At 30.6% G+C, this 14155-nt stretch overlaps 1 protein-coding gene across 4 annotated transcripts; it reads right to left on the bottom strand.

The window, feature by feature from the left end:
- Positions 1-64: 64 nt before the first annotated feature.
- On the bottom strand, positions 65-5804 carry LOC141693866 (uncharacterized protein At2g39910). 4 transcript variants are annotated; one of them, XM_074499054.1, is made up of 9 exons: positions 5666-5804; positions 4465-4603; positions 3806-4334; positions 3633-3719; positions 2577-2767; positions 2161-2356; positions 1278-1342; positions 470-571; positions 65-373 (listed from the first exon to the last, which is right to left on the bottom strand). In XM_074499054.1, the coding sequence occupies exons 2-9, from the start codon at positions 4497-4499 to the stop codon at positions 262-264; spliced, it is 1317 nt and encodes a 438-aa protein (XP_074355155.1). In that variant the 5' UTR covers positions 4500-4603; positions 5666-5804; the 3' UTR covers positions 65-261. The 4 variants fall into 4 exon arrangements, with proteins under 4 accessions (XP_074355155.1, XP_074355154.1, XP_074355157.1 ...); XM_074499053.1 differs by having other exon boundaries at positions 4465-4557; positions 5666-5794; XM_074499056.1 differs by having other exon boundaries at positions 4465-4550; positions 5666-5712.
- Between the last annotated feature and the right edge of the window lie 8351 nt (positions 5805-14155).

Below are 14155 nucleotides of genomic sequence, written 5' to 3' on the forward strand. Positions count from 1 at the left end.
AAGGAACTACTGTAACAAAATATCCTCAACCTGTTCAACATATTTGCTAAGCCTTGCAAGTTAATCAAGAACATTTACGGACATGATAAAATAAATTATGTTCACCATTACACAGTTTTCCCTAATCTGCCTATGATAAACATTTAACTATACGGACCTTTAGTGTTGCTTGTTGCCCTCAAAAATGGTCAAAGCAAGCAAATTAAGACGACGAATCACACACACAATCCAATTTACAGTTTTTCTTATTAGAATTATGTATCAGACTTGTACCAAAGTCGAGTTGTTTCCATTAAAGGATGAAGTGAGAGCTGTCAAGTTTGGGTCATCCTTGTGTTTGTTCCAAACTCCTTCAAACTGTGGTCCCTTGCATCTAAGGATTTGAATCACAGAACACAATAAGTAAAGTTCAACAAACTGAATACTCAACCCTGAAAATACAGCAGTTCAGAAGTTACTATGCACTTACTGATGAAGCAATATCAGTATTTGCAGAATTCGTGGCCTAATCGCTTCACGTTCAATTTTCAGTGCTGCCTCCTTGTATAAACTGACCAACTCATCAACTAATCTGAGGCAGAAACATCACAAATAGGATTATCATAATTGCAGAAGAGGACAAAACTATATCAAAATTCTACCAATCTATATTATCTAAGCGAATAAGGTCTACAATTGGCTCTCAGCTGTAAATAGTGAAATACACCAAGCAGATGTGAGATGACATCAGAATAGGGGTAGAAAGCTCAATCATCGTATTATTAATTCATGTTAAGGTGTAAATATAACTCAGATATTAAATGTTACCATGAACTGAGATAAATTAATTAATACTAAATCTGGTTTCTGGTTTTCTCACATACCATAATCTCTTTGGTTAATCTAATGCCAAGTGCTAAGTGGTGCTATTACTTAAGCTTCAGGCTATCAGATGTCTGGACAAAACACAAAACCCATTAAAGGGAAAAAAAGAGAGGTTGTGATAGTTTGTATCCCATAAATTCGCTTTCCTTCAAAATACTAATAATTTAACTGCTACCCACCCAGCTAAGGACCTATTTCTTCAAGCCGGCTCTACTTCATTGCTTTGGTTTGACACAAAAATTAGCTTTTATTCTTCTCCTCTTCTCCTCTCCAAGAAATATTAATAAAAACAATTTTAAGTGTCAGGCAACCTTCATATGAAACTTATACTTGATATGAAATAATATATAATAATAATAATAATAATAATAATAGGTAATAGCAACAGAAATAATAGTATTAATCTATTTCACCTTTCAAAATAAGGCGAATTCCTTATCCAGGTCAACTTTATCACTAATATGATCCGATCAAGTACCTGCATTCATAAAATAAAATATGGCGTCTGTTGTATAAATAACAGTACTTTAAAATTCTGTCAGATCCATACTAAAAAATTACACATTCTCAACAGTTTAAAATTTTGGAACACTGCAGGTAACAACATAATGCAAGATTAAACTTTATCATCTAATTCTTTTTTAATGTTCAGAAACGTAAAAAAAGCCAAAGCACAAATTAAATCATATCTTATTTTAAAGATGAAGCATTTTCTAATACACGCCTACATATTGGGAACAGATATGATTTAACTTGTGCTTTGGCTTTTTTTACGTTTCTGAACATTAAAAAAGAATTAGATCATATTGGGAAAAGAACCATTCTTGAACCAAGGTTAATAATAATGAACATTCCTATATAAATCATGAAAGAGATATAAGTATCTAACTTTACTTAATCGTATTCTTTCAGTGATATAATTGAGGAAAATGGGCATAAATAAATACTGATTATCCCATACGGTGGTATAACCTAAAAGGCCAGAAAACAGAAAAATATTGAATATCCCTTCATGACTCTTAAAAAGAAGTTAAAAACACAATACTAGCCAGACAAATTACTGTTCGCTGAGAATAACCTGAGGCAGATAATATAATGTCGGGAACAAAAGTTGCATCTGTTATAATCAATTTTTTTATGATAAAAAATCAAAGGTCCACTAAAATTTGAATTCCAGTTTAACTCTCAGAAGTCAGACCTATTTGAGATAATTACATGTAATGTCATATGATGAACACTTTAATTTTTTCAGCACAAAAAAAAATCTTAAATTTTTTAGCAGAAAATGACCATTACCAGGAGAACGGTTTCATCATCATCAGCATGCATCCACTTGAAAAAGAGAGGAAATATACGTCTAAAATGAGCTAATAATACAAGACCAATGCTATTGAAAAGAGGGTCAATGTGCTTAAGCCACGCGATACGGCGCTCCTTGTTTCTTGGCTGTCGTTCTAGATGACTCAACATTTCATTTAGAAGCTTTTCATACCTGGACAAAGAACTAATGGTATTAAGATCTATTCCTTTCAGTAACTATGATTCATAATATTTAATTTTTATAAACAGTTGACATGCTGCTACATATTAATAACATTATAGTCTACACAAACTTCAAGAACATAAGTTAAACTTTACTTCGACCATAGACAACTTGACCAAATACATTAGAGAAAAACAAAATACTAACATATATGCATATTAAAATTTACCAGGAGCTACGAGGATTATTTGGTTGTAAACATGTCACCAAAAGTACCGACATCTCAACAACGTAGTCCCATATCTCATCAGTTGAGGCAACATTTTGACAACAGGCATCAAGGATTACATCTTCATACAAACCAAATTCAATAGAATTCACATTTTTGGCAAGATGTATAAAGCTTATCATGCCTTGCCCCTACATAAAAAAAGTATTATATAAATTATATATGTGATCAACATTAAAACAATAATTAAGCGAGATAATGACAATCGACACACAAGCACTTATTGTTGACAGATACATTTTTGTAATCCAGTTTTCATATATAAGAAAACTCAGCTTCATTAAGTGACGTTCTAATCCACTACACCATGCATTGGCTTCAGCCTTCAGCTAGATTTTCCAGTGTATTGTAGATGAGATAATCATGTCATTGTTGATTAATTGAAATCACTTTAATAAGTGTAGAAACACGAGTATGGACATTTTGTGGCGGAACTGCTGGATAACATGAGAACTTTCTAGTTGGCATCAGAAGCCGTTAAAACTCTTAAACCTTTTGAAAGAAAAAAAATGAAAATAAAAATCATCGTATCATTTAGCTTTGCACAAAAGTGCAGATTAAGCTCATAAACATGTAATTATAGATACACTTCAGTATTGTTTATATTTTTTCAGTCCAAAGCACGAGTTAATTGCAGATTTAGTCGATTCAAATTTCACTTAGATAACAATTACTGTCACTCGGAACAATGTAAGACAGATTGAATGTATTTATGCAACAACCAATATATACACAAGTTAAGTAGGGTTGTATACTCCTGCATTATCTTCTTTCGTCTTTTACGAAATATTACGTCATTTCCGAATCACTTTCTACATGCAATTCTGAGAAGAACTAGTCCCATTAATTAAAATTGGTATTATTCAAGTACAATAAGACTCAACAAGTACTATAACATATATATATTCTTTCCCAAGTGCCATGTATCCTTAATTAATGAATCAAAACATACATATGCAACAGGTCAGAGAAAGCATAGACACTAAGTTTAATTACCTTCACTTCAGGTGACCAGTGGTCCAAAGCTGTTAGAGAACAAGGAATCACCAAAGAGCACAGCTTTCCCAAGCTAGGGTAATCAACCTGTCACCGCCAATGAAAATATACGTCAAACTTAATCACATATTCCCTAAATTTCGTTCTATAAAATACTAGAATCAATAAAATACCTGGGTAACGAACCATCTCAACTGATAAGCGGCAACAATAGCATAAGCAACCGGTGCTCTAGCCGAAGCAGCAGATATCTCATCAGCCTCGTCAGATTTATCAATTGAACTCTCGTTAACCTTCTCTTTAAGCAAAGGCATAACTTGAGGCATTAATTCGATAACCAATTTCTGCTCATCGGACAACAACGAGAAGTCCAAACTTAGTTCACTAATATTTTTGAAACTTTCCACATTATAAGTGCTGCCAAAAGCTTTTGCAAGCTCTCGAAATGCTGAACTAGCAGCTATTGCAAGTGATTTGGGAATCCATAAAAGATGTTCAGATGTTGAAACTTGTGAGGAAGCTAATGTGGCACATACTAAACTAAAATCCCTAATTTTAATACGAAGTAGGGTTTCGGAGGTATCCAAATCGGTGTCGTTTTGAGGTAAAAGAGACTCCAGAGTGGATTTAATTGAAACATTTGAACCTTCAGGTGGTTTATACTTTGTTTTTGATATCGAATCTCGAACTTGACCAGACAAGCTGTAAGTAAGAAAGTATAGAATGAGAACATATAACTAAATTATATATGTTGTGTGTGTACTGTGTGTGTGTGTGTGTGTGTGTGTGTGTCGGTAAGTAAAATACACAGGCAGAAGAATAAGCAACTTACAGAAGGAGAGTTCGAAGAAGAGCTTCTTCGGGCATTGTCGCAGGAGAATGTGTCTCTGTTTTAGCTTCTTTCCCCGTTCAGGTATCCTAAAGTCTGTACCAATTAAAATTCTCACTCACAGAATCCTAATTTTTCAATGCTGTAAATAATATAAACTTATATTAACAAAACTTGATCTTACGTTTATTTGATTTGAACTATAACTGTTTTCCACACCTGTAATTATTTAAAAAAATGTAGTTGGACATTGGGGATCGAGTCGATCGACCCTTTAGCACCAGTTACTTGACAACTACAAAAATTTAATATATATTCTATTTAGTAGTGTGTCACATTCCACTAAGAAAGATCCAGCACTAGTTACTTGTTACTTTCAGTGGATCTTATATTTCTAACCTCCGAAATACAAGTATATGCACATCCATGATCCATCCAACCATCAAATTAGTAAAGTATATGACTTTGTTTTTCTTAAATTTCGAGAGTAAAGGTTTCACCACTATTCCCTTACATTGTGTTATAAGATGTGCAATTGCTGTAATGGTATAATGTTAAGTTTAATTGACATCCGCCTATTATTATATTAAACATATATTAAATTCCTGTTTTAGATTGTAGCCCTATTTGGATGAAAGTTACAAATATCAAACTCACAAATAAAGAATTTACATTTGAAACATAATAACTTCATCTCAGTAGAAAAAAAATGTTTTTTCATTCTTCAGAATGTTGTTTTTCTTCGTGAAGAAAGGCGTAACCTCAATTTATATTTTAGTCATGGTCATATAACAGGTAACCTGAATTTTTTATCGAAGATAGTATACGGATGGGGGTTTGAAATCCTGGTGAATATGGGCAACAGTGCAATTGTTTCTTTACTGGGATATTATAATATATAATATTCTAGTAACACATTTGCATTACAAGTGATACACAAGTACAAGACCTTGCCTTTTGTTTCCACATCATGATTTGTCGAAAAACCTACAGTAATTTCAATCTAGTTGAGTAATTTAATAGCTACGCTAAGTGTTTGACAAAAGGCCACAAAGAACAAATCTTTAATAAAGTATAGCACATGATGATAATTAAACATATAGAAAGATTAACTTGAAAGAATGATAGAAACCAAATTGAGAAAAAAAAATCTATACATTCATAAATAAATCAAATCCAAGAACACCCATTTATTTGTACTTACAGTCGAATGAAGCCTGAGATTGCAGAAGTGATGAGTAAGTTTATTTTTTGATCTTTTTTAATGAAAGAGCGCAAAAAGGGAACTTTTGGGCTTATATATTCAGGATGGCCCAATTCCTTATCCAAGGAATAGCTCAGAAATGTTATTTTCGGGAACATCTTTTATTTTCAGGATAAAAAATAGTAAAAAGACCAAAATTATCTTTACATTAATTTTTTTTAAGAGTTATGTAGTTATGTGTATTCAAGGGACACTTATGTTATTTCACCCTTGAATTGTTTGAAAATAAAAAAATGGTTCTACAAATAACATTTCCCCTCTTATTTTGGCAAGACAAATGCAAGTTTTTGATGTATATTTTTTTATGAACGAAATACATGAAATTAGGAAGTTTTACCTAAAAAGGGAAATTAGGAAGTTTTGTTTTAAAATTTCAGATTAGGCACGTTAATTTAGCGAAAATTCGATAGAATCCGATTCGATCCAATATTATTTTAGCGGTTATGGATCGACCTATTTAAAATCTGATATGGGATTTGATCCTATAAGAAAAATCCGATCGTAAACGAAGCAAATATAGATTTAGGCTGATCCAATCTATTAATAATTCGATCCGGTTTTTATATATTTTTATTTATTTATTTATAATTTTATGTATATTATATAATAAAATTATTTTTTATAATTTCTAATTTCAGAAATCTTATCATCGAGTCAAGGCACGTCATCTATAATTCGTTTGATTTAGAGACGTTTGATTTAGTCTCTATGGTCCTGTGTATTTATCTTAATTTTCTAGTACCACTTGTATTAATTTATTATAATTAATATATGCATGCATACATTAATACATGCATGCATATATACATACAATATATATATAATATATATGTTCAGTTTCAGTGGGTAACTATTTTTTTAAGATAACTAAGTAAATATTTCTTATAAGTCCACGTATATAACACACGGGTTTATCAACTTTAAGGACGTTTGTGTCCCGTTGTTTGTTATTTTTTACTACCTTTAACTTTATGTTCTCCAATTTTGACCTAGTGTTTTGTATTCTTTTTAACATGTGTGTTAAGTCTTTTACATATTTTACATTGTAGTACTCTTTTTTTCATCTAGTAATTATGTGTTCTATATTTTTTTTATGTATTTTTGTATGATTTATGTTATGTACTTTGTAGGTGTTATGTATTTTTAACTAATGCTACTTGGTTTTTGTATGTTCTGTTTTTTGATTGATGTTATATAATTTTTATGTAATTGTTATGTTAAATATTTTGTAATTTTTATTGCACAAGTCAGTGTGAAAGTTTAACATGTTTAGTAATTATTTTGTGTACTGGATATTTTTCATTAGGCTTCTGTATATTTTAACATTGTTATGTTTTATAATAATTGTTTGTTCTTTAAAATTCTAATCTAGAGTATTTTTTTTAGAAATCTATTTGTTTGTTTTATGTGCCGTATATTTCTATATATTTTTTGTTCTTTAAATTTTGATATGTTATCTAATATTTTTCAGTCCCTATTTTTTTTTATCGTAGATAACCCGCAGCCGCTACCCTTCGGGTGCGCACTGGGTAAACCCTACGGGTTCACGTAATAGCCTGCAAACCACGTGAACCAAGGTAAACCGCATTTAAATGTGTTCCGAGTAATTTAATTTTCTTGTACACTTTGTGTGTTCCTTAATTTGAAATACCTTTTATTCGTACTTTATGTATTCTGTAAATTTTAATGTTTTGTTATATATTTTGTGTTTGATTAATTTTATATGTGTTCTGTAATTTTTTATGTTCATTAATTTTAATTTATGTGTTCATTAATTTTATATTTCATAATATAAATATCAATTTATATCTTATAATTTATATTTTATGTTTACTAATTTAAATACTTATATAACACATAAACATTACAGGACACGTAAAAATTTTACATAACACATAAAATTTTTATGTTTTCTTTATATTTATAAGTACTTTATGTTTTATATTATATAATTTATATTTGAAGTGCTTTGTAAATTTATATTTGTGTGTTCTGTATTTTTTATGTCCTGTAATTTATATTTTATATGTTCTCTAATTTTTTGCATGTTTTTCAATTATGTCCTCTAATTTATATTTATGTACTTTTTTATGTATTATACTTTTTTATGCATGTAAGTTAAAAAATTATGTTAATTATGTTTTTATAATAATTTATATTTTAAGTGCTTTATAAATTTATATTTGTGTGTTCAGTATTTTTATGTCCTCTAATTTATATTTTATGTGTTCTCTAATTTTTTGCAAGTTTTTCAATTATGTCCTCTAATTTATATTTGTGTACTTTTTTTATGTATTATACTTTTTTATGTATGGAAGTTAAAAAATTATGTTAATTATGTTTTTATAAAAAAATTATGCAAATTTAATTTTTAATTTGTAAATGTAAAGTAAATGGACAACTGAAAAAAATAAATAAAAAGAAAGGAAAAACAATGTACAAAGGAAAGAAAAAAAGTAACATTTTGTGCATAAAAATCGTAAACAAACGTTAAGTGAGGCGTGAGACAAGTTACAGGTTTTGTGACACATGTCAACACTACACTTAAGTTACTCAGTTACCTAGAGATAGGAGTTACCAGTTGATCTCATATATATATATATATATATATATATATATATATATATATATCATCTATAGAGGGCCATCTTATATAGAGAATCATAGAGAACTTTCTCTATCAATGTGAACCTTTAAATTAAAAAGTCATCTGACAGCTAATAGTAATTATAGTTAAAAAATAACATATATGTATAGTTCATTATATATATCACCCTCGTCGCCTATCTCCTTTTCCGACAATCTCTCTTTGATATTTTTGCGTATATTAATCAAAATCATATTGTTGTATTCTAAAATATGATATATTTTTCGGATCGAGCAAAGGTTTCTTACTTTCTTAGTTTTTAATGTTGTTACTTGTATTTCAATTTCGTTTTGATAATTTATATTGTAAATTTGACGTCGTTCACATCAATTTTCAATTTGAGGTAACTATAATTGCGATCCTTATTTACTTTAATGGAGGATTTGTATTTCTTATATTTGTGTGTTTGAGATATTTTTCTTGAAATTCAATATGATTGTTTTGTTATTTTCTTTTCTGGATTGTATTTTTGAACTCAAGATATTTTATATGCATTTTTTTTATTCTTCTGTATTATATAACTACTAGTGATTTGTTACGGCTGATTCTAGTGTAGAAATGTTGTGTTTGTTTGATTTTGTTTATTCTGGAGTAGAAATGTTGCGTTTGTTTGATTTTATTGATTCTAATACATAAATGTTGCAAACAATTATCAAATAGTTGTCATCATAAATTTGTAGGAAAAAAATAATTCTACTGTGGAATCGAATAATTGACTGACAAGCAACAATTCTATGCTCAAATTTTTATGGAAAATGTTGATTCTAATATAGAACAATTACGAGTAATTATTTGATAATGTTGGTTTTGGTACAAAGTTTGTGATTATACTGTAGAATATAATAAATACTAATGAGAGTCATGTGGATTCTATGATAGAATTTTAAAGAGGTTATGTTCAGAATTTTTTACGCTATAAAATTTGATGTTTATCTTAATAAAAATAAATAAATTTCTTATATAAATGACTCTTATGCTCAAAATTTGAAAATTTTCTTTTAATTATATTATAGAGTTAAATTAATTTTAGCACTTCTTATCTTAGGTGGTTCTTTTATATCGTGTTTTTATATTTGAAATAACGTAACGTGACTAATTTATGTTGTGAGAAGATGTCAATTGGATCATGCATCTTTAATTCGAATGAATCAGTTTTTAAGTAAAGGTGATTCTTAAAATTCTCTACTTAATTGTTTAGCTATAAAAAAACTGATTATTTGTTTATGTACTTGACTATTTTCTACTTTAACTTATTTTTTTAACTATGCTTAATATATAGATATTTTTGGTGTTTTGTATGTTTTATGGTCGTAAGAAGTAAAAAGTTATGCTAAAAATTGATGTTTTGTACTTGACTATTCTCTACTGTATTTGCTGCAATGTTGTTTACCAATTAGCACTCAGTTGAGTTTAATGAAATAGTTAATGTTAGGAATATGTGTATTAGTTTGATGAAAAGTTAAACAAAACACTTAAGTAGAAATCTAGTGTTTGTAGCCTCAACGGATAAGACCATTTTGGCTATCCGTTGAAGGAGTAGCTTTACTTAGAAATAAGTTTAGTATTGTAGCACATTTCATTCTCTGTATTTAAGTTGTAAGTCTTAGATGTTATGGGAAATTATTAGTCATGTTGACTACTAGTGGATATGCAAATAGGAGGGCTAATTGTAAATATTTCATGCCTTGTAATTTTGTATAAATGAAGTAGTATCAACTGATATTAGAGGCCTTCAACGGATGAGAAACAAAGCTTCAACGGATGTCTCTAAAGCTTCAACGGATAACATCCATCAACGGATGAGTGCTTCAACGGATAAAGGTTCAACTGCTAATGCATCAACGGATAAAGCTTCAACGGATAAAGCTTCAACGGATAAAGCATCAACGGATGAAAGCTTCAACGGATGCTTAGTTCAAATAGCAGTTGATAGTGACAATTCATAGGCTGACAGAGGCACATGGGTTGACAGAGACAAACTGGAATGTGGCAGCCTCTAGGAGGAATCAAGAAAATGCAGCATTTCCATTCTGGTACAAACAAAGAAGTATTCAAAGATTCACAGCTAAACCTAAATTGCATTGGATAGAGAAATGAAGAAGAAACATGTGAATAATCTTTTAATTGTATTTTACAGTTTTGTCTTCACTTGTAAACTTGGTGATATATAAACCAAGTAGCAGCTAGTAATTAGAGTGTGAATTTTCCAGAGCTGTTTAGAAAAATCCAGAGAGAAAATCATCTAGTTTGTACTAAAACGAAGCTGCGATTTAATTCTTTGAATCACAGATTTTCCGAAAAACACATCTCTGGTGGAACAACAAATCCACCTGAAAAGTTTTTAAGTTCTTTGTGTTCTTTACATTTGTGTTTGAATATATATCTATTTGTATTAGCTTCAAGTAATTCACACACATTTGTTCACTAAAACACTTAGCCTTAGAAACTGCTCAAAACTTGAAAAAGTTTTGAGATTTACATTCAACCCCCCTTCTGTAAATCTCATTGTTAGTCCACTGGGAATAACAATTGGTATCAGAGTAAGCTCTTAACATACAAAGAGTTTAAAGATCTATTCTGCTAACATCATGAGTAAGAAGGATATTGGTGTAAAGATTCCAATCCTGGAAAGAGATAACTATCATCACTGGAAAGTGAAGATGCATTTACATCTTCTCTCTCAAGATGAAAGCTACATCAACTGCATTGAAAATGGTCCTCACATCCCTCACAAGTTGGCCACAGCTGCTACTGCAACAGTTGCTGTTGGACAGTCTATTCCCAAGCCAAAAGCAGAATGGACTGTTGAAGTTATTGAAGAAGTTCACAAGGACAAGAAAGCCATGAACATTCTGTTTAATGGCCTAGATCAAGATATGTTTGACAATGTCATCAACAGCCAAACTGCTAAGGAAATTTGGGACACTGTGCAACTTATCTGTGAAGGTATCAAGCAAGTTAGAGAAAATAAAATGCAGCTTCTCATTCAACAGTATGAATATTTTCATTTTGAAGAAGGAGAATCATTGAATGATACCTTCAACAGATTTCAGAAACTGTTGAATGGATTGAAGCTGTATGGCAGAGTGTACCAAGTCAAGGACTCCAATTTAAAATTTCTGAGGTCTCTACCAAAGGAATGGAAGCCTATGACTGTTTCTCTAAGAAATTCTCAAGATTATAAGGACTTCACACTTGAAAGATTATATGGAATTTTGAAGACATGTGAACTTGAGATGGAGCAAGATGAACTGTTGGAAAAGGGAAAGAGAAAAGGAGGATCAGTTGCACTTGTAGCTGACAATGAGAAGATTGAAGCCAGGAATGAGGAAAAGAAAATGCCAAGTCTCAAAATTGGCACAAGCAAATCAAAATCAAGCAAGGGAAAGGAGCAAGTAGCTGAGGATGAAGACAATTCCAGTCAAGATGACTCTGATGATGTTGATGAACATCTGGCTTTTCTGTCCAGGAGGTTTGTAAAGATGAAATTCAGGAAAAATACAAAATTCACTAAGTCAAATAAAAACATGGTGGACAAATCTAAGTTCAAATGTTATAACTGTGGCATTAGTGGACACTTTGCCAATGAGTGCAGGAAGCCAACCTCTGATAAGAAGAAATTTGAGCAAGTTGATTACAAAAAGAAGTATTTTGATTTGCTCAAATAAAAGGAAAGAGCTTTTCTGACTCAAGATGATTGGGCAGCAGATGGAGTCAATGAAGATGATGATATGGAATATGTCAACCAAGCCCTGATGGCTAATTCTGATGAAAATGAAATTAGTTCATCAAGCAACCAGGTAATTACTACTAATCTCTCTCAGCTTTCTAAGATTGAATGCAATAAAGCCATAAATGATATGTCCAATGAATTATATCATTTGTGTGTTTCCCTTAAATCACTAGCTAAAGAAAATACAAGAATCAAAGAGAATAATTTGTTTTTAAGTGATAGGAATGCTATGTTAGAGAATCAGGTAATTGAGCTTGAAAAGATTAAAATTAAATGTCTGACTGTTGAAAGTGAACTAGAAGAAAGTGAGCAAGATGTAATCAAGGCCTGGAAAACATCTAGGGATGGAAAGGCATATGTCATAGCCTATTTGTTTATTCGAGGATTTAACTCAACTCAAATAAGAATGTAATAAGTAAATAGTGGATCTATCGTCAGAGAGATCTCACAGAGTAACATATGTCAAAGGATTAAGAAGCATTGTTCATCTACAGACTTGATTACTTAATTCACTGGAAGAAGCTCAAGCAATTGATCAAGCCTCAGTGATAGAAATCAAGATTGTGAATTTAATCAAGTGACAGAGATCTCGTCAGGGTATCAATTAATTACAAGGATTTAGTCTGAAGAAAATCAAGAGTATCAAGGTCAAGGCTTGAAGAAACGTCACGGAAGTTAGTCACTCATGAACCAGACAGTACATCGAGTGTCAACATTGAAGTGGTGGAATTGATTCATAATTGACAGTGATTTTCAGAAGATTTTCAGAAGAATGGTTGCTGCTCAAGATTAGTATTAATTCTCTACTAATTAATTAAGTCATATAATTTAATTAAGAAAATAAATTATATCTGCAAAGATTAATTTATTGATTAATTGAATTAATTGATTAATTAATTCAGAATTAATATTAAGGATTTTCAGAATTTTTATTAGATTAAAATCTATTAATAATTCAGTAAGACAATATGATTTGAACTACTATGACAATCGGTATGACAATTGATAGTCATACCGAAAGTCTTGCTAGTTCATTCTGATTGTCTTGCTAGCTATTGGGATTGTCTTGCTAGTTCAAAAGGATAGTCTCACCGAAAGTCCTACCAGTTCAAATGGATTGTCATGCCAGTTCATTTGATTGTCTTGCCGAAAGTCTTGTTGATTCAACTGGATTGTTTTGTTTACTTAAACAACAGAAAGCAGAAGACATTCATCTATCAATCAAACAGAACACACAAGTCAAGAACATAGCAGAAACAAAAGCAAAACATTTCATTTTTCATCTGCTTTATTCAAGATCAAAATTCTAGATTGTAAAGTTAAATCCAAACCACTAGAATTATTTATCTTGTTCTTGTGTAACAATCTAGCGGATTAAAATCCCTAGAACTTAATCTCAAATCGCATTTAGCATTTGATCTTTTCATTGCAAAAATAGAAAAAGTTCATGTCGAATTTATTCTAGATTTGTAATAATTGATTTGAGATTAATCCCTTGTAACATATACCGTTGTTGTAACACCTTTCAAGTTTAATAAAAGTTTTATTTAACTTGAATTTTGTTTCACCTTTTTATTCCGCATTTTATTCGATTAAACGGTATTGTTTGCATTCAACCCCCCTTCTACAAACAAATTGGGACCTAACAATTGGTATCAGAGCCTTCTGATTAACGTACAAATCAAGATCCTAGACTTTTGTATTTCTTTCACTCCTTGAATTTTTTATTCACTCAAAAAATTCATAATGACTACACAAAAAGTTGGAACCGTTAAAATTCCACTATTAGATAAAGAAAATTATGTTATATGGAAGAAGAAGAAGATTCTATTATTTTTACAAGTTGCTAATCCCAAATATCTGGAAGTGTTAAAGAAGGGTCCAAAAATTCCAATGGTTATTGAACCAGAGGTAATAGAAAATGATGTGGTGATCACCAAAGCTAGAACTTATGTGAAAGATCCTGAGGATTTTTCTCCTGCTGAAATAGAAGAAGCCTCCCTGGATGCTAGCCTTCAATTAATTTTAGTAGATTCCCTTGATCCCTTGA

This window comes from Apium graveolens, chromosome 10, assembly GCF_009905375.1.
Source record: "Apium graveolens cultivar Ventura chromosome 10, ASM990537v1, whole genome shotgun sequence".
Lineage (NCBI taxonomy): Eukaryota > Viridiplantae > Streptophyta > Magnoliopsida > Apiales > Apiaceae > Apium > Apium graveolens.

Excerpts from the sequence above, each read along its gene's own strand:
- LOC141693866 (XM_074499054.1), bottom strand. The coding sequence starts at position 4,499 with ATGCCCGAAGAAGCTCTTCTTCGAACTCTCCTTCT. Across the intron at positions 3,720-3,805 it reads TGAGATGGTTCGTTACCCAG|GTTGATTACCCTAGCTTGGG; the intron begins GTATTTTATTGA and ends TGGCGGTGACAG. Across the intron at positions 1,343-2,160 it reads ATGATGAAACCGTTCTCCTG|GTACTTGATCGGATCATATT; the intron begins GTAATGGTCATT and ends TTATGAATGCAG.